This window comes from Camelus ferus, chromosome 6, assembly GCF_009834535.1.
Source record: "Camelus ferus isolate YT-003-E chromosome 6, BCGSAC_Cfer_1.0, whole genome shotgun sequence".
Classification (NCBI taxonomy): Eukaryota; Metazoa; Chordata; class Mammalia; order Artiodactyla; family Camelidae; genus Camelus; species Camelus ferus.
The window spans coordinates 3,285,154-3,300,217 of NC_045701.1; the positions used below are offsets into that span (position 1 = coordinate 3,285,154).

The 15,064-nt window shown below is 41.4% G+C and overlaps 1 protein-coding gene across 1 annotated transcript in view; it reads right to left on the reverse strand.

Moving 5' to 3' along the window:
• The window catches only part of HACD3 (3-hydroxyacyl-CoA dehydratase 3), a 36,802-nt gene extending 23,322 nt beyond the window's left edge, over positions 1 to 13,480 (reverse strand). Inside the window, exons 1-2 of the mRNA XM_006184016.2 lie at positions 13,221 to 13,480; positions 110 to 152 (exon numbers count right to left, since the gene is read on the reverse strand). Coding sequence (XP_006184078.1) covers positions 110 to 152; positions 13,221 to 13,307 — 130 coding nt within the window. The 5' untranslated portion in view covers positions 13,308 to 13,480. The remainder of the gene's footprint in view (positions 1 to 109; positions 153 to 13,220) is intronic.
• Positions 13,481 to 15,064: the final 1,584 nt, after the last annotated feature.

The following is a 15,064-nucleotide window of genomic DNA, read 5'->3' on the forward strand; positions in this document are numbered from 1 at the left end:
GGGAGCTTCAACAGAAAGTGAATAAAAGAAACAGATAAAAATAAACAGCAACCCCCATCATGCCTCTTTAACTGTGTAGAAGGCTGGGAATATTTGCTCAGATACTGACCTTTGAAATGCAGCACATTTTCAGTGATGCTGATGGCAGGATTCTGTGGAAAGAGACCAAGGATGCGAGAAGGGTATTTTAATGAGGAGAAAAATAAAATTAAAACCAGGGGCTTACTTCCCTCCATCCCCCCTTGGGGACTCAACCTACGACGCTGTGCCTCCCCCAGAGGATATATTTGGTTGTGTGTTCACGTCTCTGTAAGGCTTCTCAATGTCTATCTGCATCCGAGATTGCAGGCTCAGATGAAGGACCCTACAAGAAGGACCCTAAACTGCTCTGCTGTGCAGAAAATCAGATACTGAATCAGTCCATTCTGATCATGACAAATGGTACCTGGTGCCATGGGGAATATACAGATCTCTAAGATGTAGCCCCTGAGCTGTGGAGGCAGAGAATCTAGCAGAGCAGATGAGTCATTTCCTGTGAGAAGACACCATACAATATCAAGTAACATGTGCTCAAGACTAAAAGAGCAGTTAGGTGTTGGGTGTTAAGAAGAGAATGAATATAATGGGAATAGAATGTTTAAGGAAAATCTCATCAAGAGTGAGACTTGTACTGCAACATGAAAAATAAATTAATTCCTTTAGATTAAGTGAAGGGCCACAGATTCTAGGTGGCTGGATGAAAATGAAAAATGCAGTGCCTGAGCCTCAGGCTCCATCCACACTCTTGGCCCCTATCCAAACCAAGACTAGAAGAGATCAAAATTCTCCAAATTGTTCATTTCGTCCCCGAAATTGCTACATGTCTTTCAGTGGTATAATTTAAAGTGAAACAACTTTTTCCTGCAGATGAGAAATACTTTACCTCCTAATTTCCAGCTCAAAGTTAATAAGCAAGAAGCAGCATGTTTCCAGTGTCATGCCTAGTTCGTTTCTTTTTCTCCTGTAAGCTCCGCTCTCTGTGTGCCATCATGCATCAAAGGAAACTGACAAGGCAGAGAGAAGGTGGAAAGGGGCTTTACAATAACAGGCACTGGGAGCCTAGATGCTCTACTCATAGCCAAGAGTCTTAGGAAAAGGGGGAGCCTCAAGGCTGGGATGGGGAAGCATCTGAGCCAAGCTTTATGTTAAGAACCTCCCCAGTGAGAGTACAGACTTGAGGCTGAGAAGCTCACTGAAAGGGGTTACCCACCTAGATGATCTTCTCTGTACCAGGAAGAGGGAGTTAGGGAACCTCATCGAAGAAGGCTACACTTTCACAGGCATGGTTCCTCGCCAAGGGAAACGGGGTTCTGGTGTGAACACTAGCATGAAAGCTAGAGTTCTGGGATGTCTTAGTGGTAAATTTCCTACCTAGGCCACCTGCCCAACTCTGTGTTCCCCATACCCTAACTCACTTGGAAGGAAAAAAGAAGTTTTGGGGGCCTAGTTTATCCTCTTCAGATACAGATGTGTACAACCACAGTTTAAATACCTAGCCACAGCACAAACCCAGGAGTTCACTAAGCATTTCTGTGAGCCCAATTCCAGATGCTAACTCAGCAATACTAGGACCGCTCCTACCCAGCAGCAGACTGACTGGGCATGTCCAGTTCAGCTTCTCCAAAGGCGATGGGAGTTAAGGAACACATTTCAGTAAAAATAAAACTTATGCCACAGACAAGCTTAAAACTGGGAAAGAAGAGACTCTGAAGCAATTGAAAAGTTAATATCTATATTTATAAATGATATTGGCCTATAATTTCCCTTTCTTATATTTACATCATAAAAATGAAATGGAAAATGTTCTCTCTCTCTCTCTCCCCACCCACCCCCATGAAATGTAAGTATAAGTCTGGGGTGGTTGCCAGCCTTCAGCATGGCCCTCCATGCTCCTCTCCCCCTGGTACTTACACCCTTGTGTAGTCCCCTTCCAAATGACGTCACGGATGATCTATGTAACCAATAAAACACAGTGGAAACAATGATGTGATTTCTGAGGTTAGGTCATAAAAGGCATTGCAGCTTCCATCTGAGCCTCCTGCATGGCTCACTCTGGGCAAGGCCAGACACCATGACATGAGAGTCTACGTGGAGGACTAACTTATGGATACCGACTTGACAACAAGGTGAGCTAGACATCCCTGAGGTGGCTACTTCAGGGCATCATACAACACCAACCACAACTGACATCTGACTACAGCCTCTTGAGAGAACCCAAGCCACAACACCCACTGAGTTCTTCCTGAAGGACCTTTGGGAACTGAGGTCATAAATGATTAATGCAACAATAGATAACCAATAAAACTGGAACTGCTTCTTTAAATGTTTGGTAGAACTTCCCAGTGAAGCCATTTGGACCTGGAAATTCCCTTGTGGGAAGATTTTTGACTATTGACTCAATTTACTTAATGGTTATTGTGCTATTCAGGTTTCCTATCTCTTTGATAGAAACGATCTTTATTTTCTAAGAATTTACCCATTTTATCTGACATAAGCTTAATATTCTCTTAGTTTTTTAATGTCTATAGTTTCTGTCATTTAAGTCTTCATCACTGATATTGTTTGTATCTTAATCTTGTCAAGAGATCTGTCCACTTTGTCTTTTCAAGAACTAACTTTTAGTTTTATTGATTCTACCTCTGTTTTCTATTTCTGCCTTATCTTTGTTATTTTCCTTCATTCAACACTTTACAAGAGTTTGCTATTTTTTCCCTAACTTCTTGAAATGGATTCACAAGTCATTAATTTTCAGATCTATGAAATTTTAATTAATTAATACTTTTAAATATAAGCATTTAAGAATATGACTTTCCCACCAACTCCTACTTTGGTTGTATCTGTCAAGCTCTGAATGTAGCATTTTCATTATCATTCAGCCTAAAATATTCTCTAATTTCCATTATAATTTCTTCCTTGAAACATGGGTTATTGAGAAGTGTTCCTTAATTTCCAGAGATTTTCCAGTTACCTTGTTATTAATTTCTACTTCAGTTGCACTGTGATCAAGAAACATTCTCTGTATGATTTTAATCCTTTCAAAGTTGTGGAGACCTGCTTTACAAAGCAGTATACAGCCAACTTTCGTAAATACTCCGAGTGAACTTGAAAACAATGTACACTGTGGAGTTGCTGGGTGTAGCATTCTATATATGGCCATTAGGTTTACTGCTAATTATCTGTTCACATAATCTATATCTTTACTGATGTTTGTCTTCTTATTCTACCAATTACTGAGAAATCACACTACTATAAATTTGCCTATTTCTCTCTGTGCTGTTGTTAATGAGTTGAAACCTCTATCATTATGATCTTTCTGTCTCTAAAAATACATTTTTGCCTAAAAATCTTATCTGATATCATCTTAGCTCTTCCAGAGGGACCTACATTTTCTTCTGCCAGGCACCTAGGGACTCCACCAGTTGGAGCCACTTTAAATTCATGGCTTATGGATTTTTGGATCTCTAAAACTGTGGAAATTGGAGTCGCATAATCTTTTGACAGCCACCTGATGTTTTAACTCCTGAAGGACCTTTCCCTCTACTTTGCTCAGCACTAAGCCATCTGGGGATAGGGAGATGAGATGAATTTACTTCTAGTTCATCCTTACCCTAAGCGCATAGTTCTCTCAAGTGGAGTCTATGGAGAGAAGGGTTTCCTGTTACATAATGAAGCTTTTGTGGGCTTGGATCTTACTTCTATCCCTGCACTCTGGCAGGCTATCAAAACCAAAGTTCAAGTTCACTCAGTTGAGCAAATGTTGTCAAAGCAAAAGCAGTTTCAGTGTTCAGCTCACCTCTCTGAAATTCCCATTTTAACTTCTAATTTGTTGACTCTTTGATGAATTTAAGATTTCTGTTGAACACTTTCAAGTTGCTTTTAGAAGGGTTGATCTGCACAACCTAGCCCAACTTTTATCAGAGTCAGAATTGCACCTTTGTTTATAAAAGGTGCAATTTGATAGGGAAAGGGGTAGAAAGTGGTTTTGAAGTCAGGGGAATCTGGGTTCAGATCCTAGTTATATCACTTTTTATTTCTATCATTCACTTTCAAAGCCACAGCAACTGTCATCATATTTAAAACAACAGTAAAACTTATTTCACAAAACTGTTGTGAGAATTAAATTGTAATAACACAGAAGTCTGGCAACTAGCAAGCACTCATATTTTGGCTGCTTCTCTTCTTCTCAATGCCCTCCCAAGCTTCTGTATCTGTTGAACATTTATTCATCTTTTAAAGTCCAGGTCAAATATTAATTCCTTTTCCCTCCTACTCATCCCCACCATCAGAATTAATAGCTTCCTTGTTATATGTTATCTTCACTTCTATTATCCTACTTATTACACTGTTTTATAACTATTGTTTATTGGTTTATCTGCCCTTCCAGCCTTGAGTTCCTTGATGGCAGGCACTGTGTCATTCATCTCTGAATCCCTGAAGCCTCAAAAACTTCAGTGAACTGAAATTAAATCAAATCATCCCGTTTCCATTATTTCTGACAGAACTACAGAGTTCAATGAAGTATTTGCTAACTAACCCTTTAGACAAAGGTTTCCTTGGTCATTCTAATGGTTGGTTATTTATCTTACTTATATGATCAGTATATACACAGAAAGGAATTACAAAGTAGCAAGTGTGAGGCTGCTATCTTTAAAGGGGCCTGTTTCCAAGATCAGCTCTTGGCCAGCATCTGGGAACCTGGCTGTCCTCCATTCCCTGATAAGGCTGGTTCACTTTGCTTAGACTATGCCTACAAACAATGTGATTTATGGTGAACACTAGCTTTCCTTATGGAAAGTCTAGAATTTTGGTATAAGCTGGGTGGAGAGTACCTACGAAACCAGCCCCCAACAGAAACATGAGTGCTGAATCTCTAATAGGGCTTCCCTGGGGCAGAAACATTATACATAAGTTACTGCATTTTTCGTTGCTAGAGAAAAGAGCACACTCAAGTGTGCTCCCTCACAGTGGGGAGAGAGGAAGACAAGGAGGCCTCTGTATGGATTTCTCAAAAACTACGCCTGTGTATTTTCCTGTCACATATCCTTTCACCATGGTGCTGGTGCGTTCTGCTCAGGTCGACCTCTGAATATCTGAGTGTCTCAGAACTCAATCCTGGGCTGCTGCTTATCTCTATAAGCTTTTACTATATATCAGTTTTCTGACATAAATTGGCATCTTGAGGGTCAAATTGAGCCCACAATATTTTATATGGCCTGCAGAGAATGTTTTTGTTTTATTTATTAATTAATTTTTAATTTTAACTCACCACTAAGCACTTTCCACCAAGGAATTTTGAAGTAGCTGTCCCCTCTTCCTACAATATTCAGTTCCCATAATTTTGCATGGTTTTTTAACATTTAGGTCTCTGCTCAATTGTCACCTCCTCAAAGAGAACTTCCCTGACTACCCAATCTGAAACAGTTCTTGTGATTCCTTCTCATATTTTTTCTTGCTTTACTTCCTTCATAACATTCACTGTTATCTGAAACGATTAGATGATTTTATCTGCTTTTAGTGTGCTTACCACCACCACCAACACCACCACCACCATCACCACTCAGTGAATAAGCTTCATGACAGCAGGGACCTTGTCTGCGTTGCTCATGCCAAGGTCCCAGAGTCAGGAAGCCTGCCAAGCACACAGTAGGTATTTGTATATATTCACTGAATCAGTATAAAACTATGAGGTTTTTTCATTTTAAAAATTCTGGATTTCTAACATCTTTTTCAAAAATTAGAAGAATTAGATACCAATCTCAGATCTCCATTCTTGAATGACAATAGCTACCCTCTAACATGAACTTTATCCTCTTCAATTAACCACTCTCCTCATCCAGCTCAGTTCACTCACATTTACTGAACACTCACTACATTGCCAATTATCTTTCAAAGTGTTTCACATTACTAGCTCCCCCCTCCCCACACACAAAATCTATCAAATAGGCACTGTTAATAAACAATTTTACAGATGAGAAAAATAATGCTTACAGAGGTTATGTAACTTGCCTGAGATTACAAAATCAGCAAGGGGAAAAACCAAGATTCAAACCAAGGCAAACAGCTTCCCGGGTTCCTAATTACAATGCTATGATTTGGGCATTTGATTTTGGCAACCTCTGATCTTTACTCTCTTCTGGATGATCTCATCCTGCCTCAGGGGGTTAAATACTAAAACTTATTAATTGGTAACTCCAAAATTTGCTACATTTCATCAGTTCTAACATTCACATTCATTTCATATATAATCTCTCTAAAACTGGGCTATTTATTGCAATTGACAGCAGCACCTTACAACTGTGTAGCAGTTGTGCAACCCTGACATGGGTGTCACTGCCAGAGCATGTGCAAGCTTGGCTGTTATTCCAGATGGCATGATTACACAGCTGCAACCCAATATTTCAGTCAACAAACTACTTAAAGGCCATTTGAGGAAGTAGTATGAGTCCTGGTCAGTGTCTGAAAACATTCTGTTGACATCTTCTGATAAGATCAAGAATGTGCCAGCATCAAAACTTATAGATGTTAATGGCTTGAAAAAAAAACTGCCAGAGGTAACAGTGTTTTCAGAAGTGTTGCATTACTACTGCTCTTAATGGCACAGAGGATGATACCATATGGAAAAATAATGACAGTGACATCTCTGAGTATAAAAGAGATTCAGAAGAGTGAATTCTGAAATATGAAGATGGTTTAGGAATATCTTCACCAAATTTTTTGCTTACATTTTCATATTTACATGTATAGAAGAGTGAGATTACATAGAAATTAGATAGATTTTATGATTTTTTAAACTGTTTTGAGAAAAAAAATTAGCAGCTGCTGACATCTGAAACTGATCTGACCTTCACAGCCAGATCTCAAAATTACTACAAGCTGGTCTAAAGCTCACAGCAAGGCCATTCTGTTCTTCTATTGAACATAAGCAATCTCAAAGAACATCAGCCAACCTCAGGTTACTGAGACTATGATAAAATGACACAAGATAAAGTCATATCATAATTCCGTCTAAGCACAGGTCATTACACCATCCACAAAATACTCAGTCATAGAAATGTCCCCATTTTCTGACAGCATCCTATCTAAGTTGAATCCCCACTTCCTTAGACTCTCTCCCGATTGCTCAACCAAAGCCTAAATCCTATAATCAGTTCCTTCTGACACCCTCTTACTGAGACACCTCTCAGTTCCCCGTGTGTGTTCTCCCTCACTGAAGCAAGCACTAAACCCTACTCGTTGAAACAAGGTACGTTTCTAGTAGTCTTTGGCTGGAGGGAACCGAAAAGTTTAAACAAGTCTCAAAGAGTTCTTTCAAAAATAAAAAACAAATATTTGAAGTGATAAGAAAGTATGTATCATAATTTAATTAGCAGCATTTTTTTCTTCATGGTGCATAAAATAATGGGGTCTCTTATAATCAATGAAGTTTAAGATTTCATGAAATTCTACTTTCAGCCCAGACTACTGCTCTGAACTCTGCATTTGTATAATTAAGGGACTACTTCCCATTTCTACATGGAAACTGTTTAAGACAAGAGTTTCACACCAACATGTCCAAAAGGCCCCTAAACCTCTTCTCTAGTCTTAAATTTTTCAGTAAACTGTATCATCACCTATTCTGTGCTTAAGCCAAAATTCTAGGACTAGTTGTCAATTCCTTCCTTCTCCCCTCTACTAGCCCCAACATTTGCAATCCATCAAGGCCTGAAGGGTCTCTACAAATATATCTCAAATCTGTTCGTGGCTCTCTACGTCTACAGTCATCCCTAGGCCGAGCAATGTTCTCTCTTACCCACACTGCTGCAATAACCTCCCTAAATGGTTTTCCAGATTTCACTTTTGCCCCTCTCTAATCCCCATAGCAGTCGGAATAATCGTTTTAAAACACGAATCCTATAATGTCACTCCTCTGCTTAAAACTCTTTAATAGTTTCCCAATGCTCTTACAATAAAATCCAAACTCCTTACCATGGCAACAAGGCCCTACATGACCTACATCTTGCAAACTCCTCCAGCCTCATCCCCCATAACTTACTCCTTTCTACACTCCCAACGTACTAACATCCCCCAAGTCCTTGCCTGTCCTTAAGAATGTGCACTAGTTAGAATGTTCTTCCCCCAGTTCCTCTTCATAATTCATTTTATCCTTCCAGTTTCATGTAGCTCAAACATCACCTCCCCAACGAAGCCTCTCCTGATCACCCTATTTTACATGCTTCTACCAATTATTGTTTGCTTCCCTCATAGCACTTACCTTGGGCTTATTTAATGTAATCTTGGAATATGAAATATTCCAAGCAATCAGCCACACACAGAAAAACAGAGCAAACATTACTGTACCTATTATCCATCAGCATTTTACTTTACTTGCTTCAGTTTTTTAAAGAAATAAAACAGATATAGGTACTCAATCCCGTTGCTCTTCCTCCCTCAAACACGTCTCATCCTCATAGATAACCACGTCTAGGACTGGAATTTATCATTCCCACCGTGTTTCTTTACATGTACAACATGTTGGGTATTCATTACAATACAAAGTATTATTTTACATATGACATAAATGGTTTCATATATAATACGAATATATATAATTCTTCAACTTGCTTTTTATTTGATTTATTTCTAAACTTTATCCATAGATACAGATGGTCCTGTTTTGTTTATTTCAGCTGTTGTACAGGTGCCATTGTGTAAATATACCACAATTTATCCATTCTTTGGTTGATGAGAACTGAGGTTGTTTTCAAATTTTTGTTGTTATGAACATGCTGTCTCTTTGTGCATATATGGAAGAGCTCAGTGATACGCACCATAAATATCTGCCTCAAGCTTGTGTTAAATCTGTTGTGTTTTTTTTTTTAGGGTTTATGTTTTTGTGTCTTGTTTAACACACCCTTCCCTGTTCCAATATTGTAAAGATCATGTCCTATATTTTCTTTTTAGTAGTTGAGCTTTATGCATTTAGGTCATTAACCCACCTGAAATTGACCTTTATGTACGTACGGCATTAGGCAAGATCTTATTTCATCTGTTTGCCATTTGGATTATCAGTTGTCCCAATACAATCTCCTGAATGGTTCATCCCTTCCCCTATTAATTTGTAAAGCCACCACTGTTGTTCAATAAGTTTTCATGTATAGATAGTTCAGCTAACAGACTCTATGCTGTTCTATTGCTCTTTGTGTGTTTCTCTCTCTCATCTAAGGTTGACTATCACTATAAAAATCCCTTACACGTGAAGAGCACATTACAATTTACAAAACATCTTCAAATCCAATATCCAATGCAAACCTCAAAACAATTCTGTGAATTAGGTGTTATTATTCACATTTATTTGGATGAAGAGACTGAGGACTCATAAAGGTGAATAATCCACGGACACCAGAGAGTAATAAGTGGAAGAGCAAGGACCCAATCTCATGCATTCAGTTACAACTCTTTCCACCAGACCTCTATTAGTTAAGGTCAAGAACAGTGTCTTTCAAGCAGCTCCCAAACAGAGCTATGCACACCGTCCACATACGACTAAAACAAAAACCTTGATAAATGAACAAATGCTTTAACAGCTAAGGTTGTTGGCAAAATCTGTCCATCATGCTTATCCTGAAAATAAACTCTATTCTGAAAGTAACCCTGCCCAAGCCCCACTGGACTCCAGCTGGCCCCTTTGCTACCGCTCACCTCAAACACAGATAATGCTGCTGTTGAAGTCTTTACTGTGTACCATTCCTCCTCGTGTCAGTGGTGGTTTCTCATCAGTCATTAGCCCTGCAGCTCCAAGGTTAGAACAGAGATGTGAAAACCAGACAGTCCCCTGTGTCTCAGGAAGGGCGGGGGGCAGAGCTGATGCCCCCAAACTGGAATTCAACACTGAAACTCACTTATACACAGGCTTAGGGAAATGCTATGGAAAGCAGGTGGCAACAGAGTGCTGTCCAACAATCTAGCACCTAGCTTAATGGGAAACAAAAGTAGGTACTCCACAAATGGTCTTCATTGAACAAATAAATGAATTGCGTTATCTCAAGCCAGAAGCATCGGTTTCACAGGCCCTGCAGAGAGCAATTAAATGAAAAAACATTTCTAAAGAGCAGCTCCTAACATTCAAAAGCTGGCCTTGTTAGAACATGTTATTCTGTTATAGGACATCAACAATCTCACAGAATACCTTAATAAAATAAGACAAAGGCCACCGTATAATTTTGTGTAAGCACAGACAAAACTATGGCTACAATGCCACCCACAAAATACCAGACACCCTTCCTCTCTTGGCCAAAATAAGTGACAGGAAAATATATTTAGAAACTGAAATAAATTAGCTGTAGTTCAGACATCCAGACTAGCGCTGGATGGCCACCGTGGGTAAGGCTTCAGATATGCTCCCGTATTACTAAGGACTTACATTTTCTAAACTGTATCAGGCTCAAGAAAACCCAAAGACAGTGTGTGCCCCTAAGGGATATTTTTTCCTTGCCCCCACTCCCCACACCCCCACTAGCAAGGGCCACCAAGTGTCAGGCCATAAACTGCCTCTGAGAAATCTATATGTGGTCACTGGGCTATAGGTGGTGTGCACCCCAATTCAGCTTGCATTCAAGTGTTAATTACACTCACCCTGCCTCCCAGCAAAAGAAGGGCCATTCATCAAGTCAGAAGTGGAATATGCACTGCGGGCAGTTATCCCAGAGCCCACTCCCTTAAACAAATTTCAGATGGGCATTTCAGGAGGAATTTCTAATTTGGCTAATTCCTTTCTAGGACTCTGGACAGGGAACAACACCACCAAAAACATAAAGGGGTCCCCTCTGATAAAAGTAAACTAAATTCAGGGTCCTAAACACTAGTAACCCAATCATAGACAGAAAAATAGGAGTGCCCCTGTTTTCTGACAGCATCTAATCTGAAGTGAATCCTCACTTCCTAAGTCCATCCCCCAATCACCAAAGTCCAAATCCTGTAATCATTTCTAACATCCTTAATGAGCAAACCCATGAGGTATGTCCTACTTTACTGTTATGAATAATAAATACAACTTGATTAACCAGAGGTGTGTTGCTGGCAGTCTTTGGCTATAAGGTACTGACACATAGAACAAGTCAGACAAGTGAAACTCTATGCCTTTCTCTTTCTGGAAAGTTCTCCAAATCTCAGCTTGAGCAAGAACACTCCATCTTATTTCTGGAAGTCACCTCTAACTAAACGAAAGAGAGGTTACAAATTCCTTTAAGACCAAGGATTTGGTTCAATATTCAACTCCAGTTCTACAAATAAACATACTTATGCACAAAGCTTTTTTGTTTGTATATAGTATGCTTCCTCCTAGATAGAAAGCCCTTGGAAAGCTGAGTCTGTCTATTTCATCTTTGTAAATATGCAGTACTTCACACGTGGTAGAGAATTTCTTTTATGAATGGCATTAACATGCTGCTTTAAAACTAATGGCAGTTGAAATGGATGCCGCAGAATTACAGCTGGGAAATCCCCCCAAAAAACAAAAACTCAGTTGGGGAAAAAAGGATCCCCCCCACAAAAAAGGATTTCTTTCTCCAAAAGAAAATTCCATTTTTTCCTCCACCTTTACATTTCTTCATTTTTAACTATATATTCAAAACACATACCTTCATGTTTAAAAATATACCAAATATGATTAACACACATGATCATGTTTCTTCACTAAAAGGTTTAGGTCTTTCAGGAAAAATATAAGTATGATGCATTCTTTCATTTGCCCAACTAATTTCCATTTTTTCCCACACCACCCTACTCCCTCTAAAAAACAACTTTTCTGTTAGTAGTTTCAAAAGTAGCCCAGATAATGTTGGGATCTAGTTACATCTAGAGAAGGCCTGAGTTTATTTAATTGGTCTATATAATGCTTAAGTAAATACTAAAACGAGATTGCCATGACACATATTCCGTACTTTTCTTATTGATTGCTGGAAGAATACTCTTTAGAAGGAGACTTTAATCCCCATTCACGAAGATTTTGTTTGTTTTTTTTTCCTTTTTTATTAAAACACCCTGGAGCAGAGTACAGGGAGACAGCACAGAACATTTATTCATCCTCTGATGCAAAAGTATAACTCAGTCTGGCTTAACAAATTAAATGACACACCGTGCAATGTCAAACTATTTAAAGGCATTCTGGCCAGCATTGTCTTTATCTTTCAACAGGAAAACAGCTTTATAATCCAGAAGCAAAGATTAAGTTCACCAAATGCAAGTCCACACTCAAAGAGCACCTACACTTTGCAAGACAATATGCCAGATGGGCTGACAGATCCAAACATAAATGCCTGACTCAGAGAGAGTTAAGTGGAGTAAGGGAGGTTACAAAGTGCCATAGATGTCAAGGAGAGTAGGGTGTAAGAAAGACTGTAGGAAGAACATTCCAGACTGAAAACTCCAGATCGTCAAAGACTGGAATCCTGGATGGTAGGGACAGGGACATGGGGGTACACAGGTCCTGAGATCTCCACCATTTAGGAGGCCTCAGCTTGTTCACACAGGGGGCCAAGGAGCTCAAACATAAATGCTCAACGTAACTTTAGATAATTTTGCAACTCAGCAAACCTGAGCTCCCAGCCTTCAGAACGGGGGTAGGTGGGGTAGCGGGGGTATTATTTCTTCAAAGTCTTCTGGACTAAAATTAACTAGAATGATTTCCATCGCTTAAAGGTAGGGAGGTGGGTGTGGCCCCTCTGAGGCAGCGGCGGGCCTCCGGAAGGTCCGAGGGGACTGTCTAGACCTCTTCAGGCCAGCGCTAGACGTCCAGACACCGCCCAGCAAGCCACTGTCACACAGCACTCCCGACCCAACGAGCCCATCAGCTTCGAAGGGCCTTGGCAAACCTGAACCCGGACAGCCAGGCCTCTAGGGTTAGGCTCGGGCTCCATCAGTCCGCAGACCGCGAACAAAGAGGAGGCCCGGGGCAGCCACCAGGGCCCGCGCCGGACTCACGCAGCACCCGAAGGTACCTGAATCCCTAGGTCGCGCCTGGGCCCATGGTCTGCGGGTGTGCCTCGATGTGGGCCAGACTTTACCCGGGCCTGGAAGCCGTGAGCGCACTGTGCATCCCGCTGGCGCACTACTGGCTCTCCGGCACGCAGAGGGACAAAGGGGACAGGGGTCCCAGAGGGTCCGGGAGCCGCGACTCCGCGCGCGTCTTGCCGCTCGGCCTTTACCTGCACGTCACTCAGCTCTACGCGCAGATACAGCTCGCGGTGTCGCTGAGCCCAGTAGACGTGCGGCGTCAGCACCTGATTCTCCATGACCACGCTGCCCAGGACGGGGAGAGACTAAGCTCGCTGCGCCTCGCTGCCTCTAGAAGTGCGCTGCTGGAGCCCGCCGCACGCAGGCCGCAAACGCCCGCACTCCGGAGTGTCCGGCAGCCGGCAGCCGCGAGAAGAGCCACGCTCGGGGGCCGCGCCTGCGCAGTGGCTAGCCGGGGGGGGGTGCAGCTGCGCGGGCTCGGGGCCAGGGCGGGGGCGGGGCGGGGCGGGGGCGGGGGGCGGGGGCGGGGGGGGCGGGGGCGGGCCCAGGAGCGTGTGACGCCACTGCTTTCTGCGATTGCCTCCGGAGTTGGGGTCCGCTGGTGCGCCACGCTTCCATCTCGTATGGAGGATGCTTAACAATAAGCGTACACGTAAAAAACGGTGGAGACTCATGAGGAGCCAATCAGCATGGAGAAAGGGCTCGGGACTGGTGTATTCGTGAGGTCCCTCCCATTCTGTCGCTTATTAATTCAATATTTGCCGAGCGCCTACTATGTGCCTGGGATTCAGAGTTAAATACCGGAGTTTCAGGAGTAAGGCGTGCTGTCTTGGAACCCTCAGTCTATTAAAAACCACAAGTAATTACAGACACAATAAGGATAATGATTGTGGGGTAAGCGGTGTGGGAGAGAACGGAAGAGTTCCAAGGGGTGAGAGTTAAATGTAAAGGCCAGAGATTTCCAGCGCTGTCTCATAGAACTTTATGCAATGATAGAAATATTCCCTTCTGTGCTGTCCACTATGGTAGCAACTAGCCATGTGAGGCTTTTGAGTACTTGAAATGTGGCTAGTGAGACTGAGAAACTGAATTTTTAATTTTATTTACTTCTAATTATTTTAAATAGTCACCAATTAGTAGTTATCCAATGGGACAGGAGACTGGTCTCAAAATAGGAAACCCAAACTAGAGATAACACTAGTTTATTTTTAATTTAAACTATCTTGTCGGTATCCACTTTCATCCCAAAATCAGCTGCAGTGAAGAATTTCATGGAAGCAACATTTATATGAAAAGCAGAAATCTGGGACACAAATGAAACTTGTAATTCAATTCTGTTAGCACCCATTTATTTAGCGAAGTGCTGAGCACAGGGATCCAGAAATGATGCCAGCTTTCAGAAAACATTTAGCTCAGGGGGTGGGTCGTATAAAATATAGAGGGTTTTAATATGGGGAATGTGCTGAGCTCACAAAGAGGCAGGAATTTAGGAACTGAGGGTTGTAGGAACCATGGCAGGGTTTTGAGAGCAAATCCTTGAAAGCTGGACAGCGAAATGTGAGGAGAAATTTGGCAGAGGAAGAAGCAAAAGTACCACAGTGGAGGCACAGGGCAGGAGTCCAAAGATGAGGAGATATGGAAGGTTCTGCACACTAGGGGTTGGGCATGCAGGAGAGGAGTCATTATGGGTCTGGAAAGACAGATAAGGAGTGGATTAGCAATGTCTTCGTTTGTTTCAGTGAGGTGTTTGTACTGTACCCCACAGGCACGCACATGGGAGCCAAGGAAGTCTGTTACAAGAGATTAGCAAAATAGATATGTGCTAAATAGATACGTGATAAATTTCTTCTGTACAGCACAGGGAACTATATTCAATATCTTCTAATAACCTTTTATGAAAACGAATATATGTATGTATATGTGTGACTGGGACATTGTGCTGTACACCAGAAATTGACACATTGACTCTACTTCAATAAAAAAAAATAGCAATAGAAAAAAAAGAAGAAAAATTCAGATGTGTACTAGGCAGAAA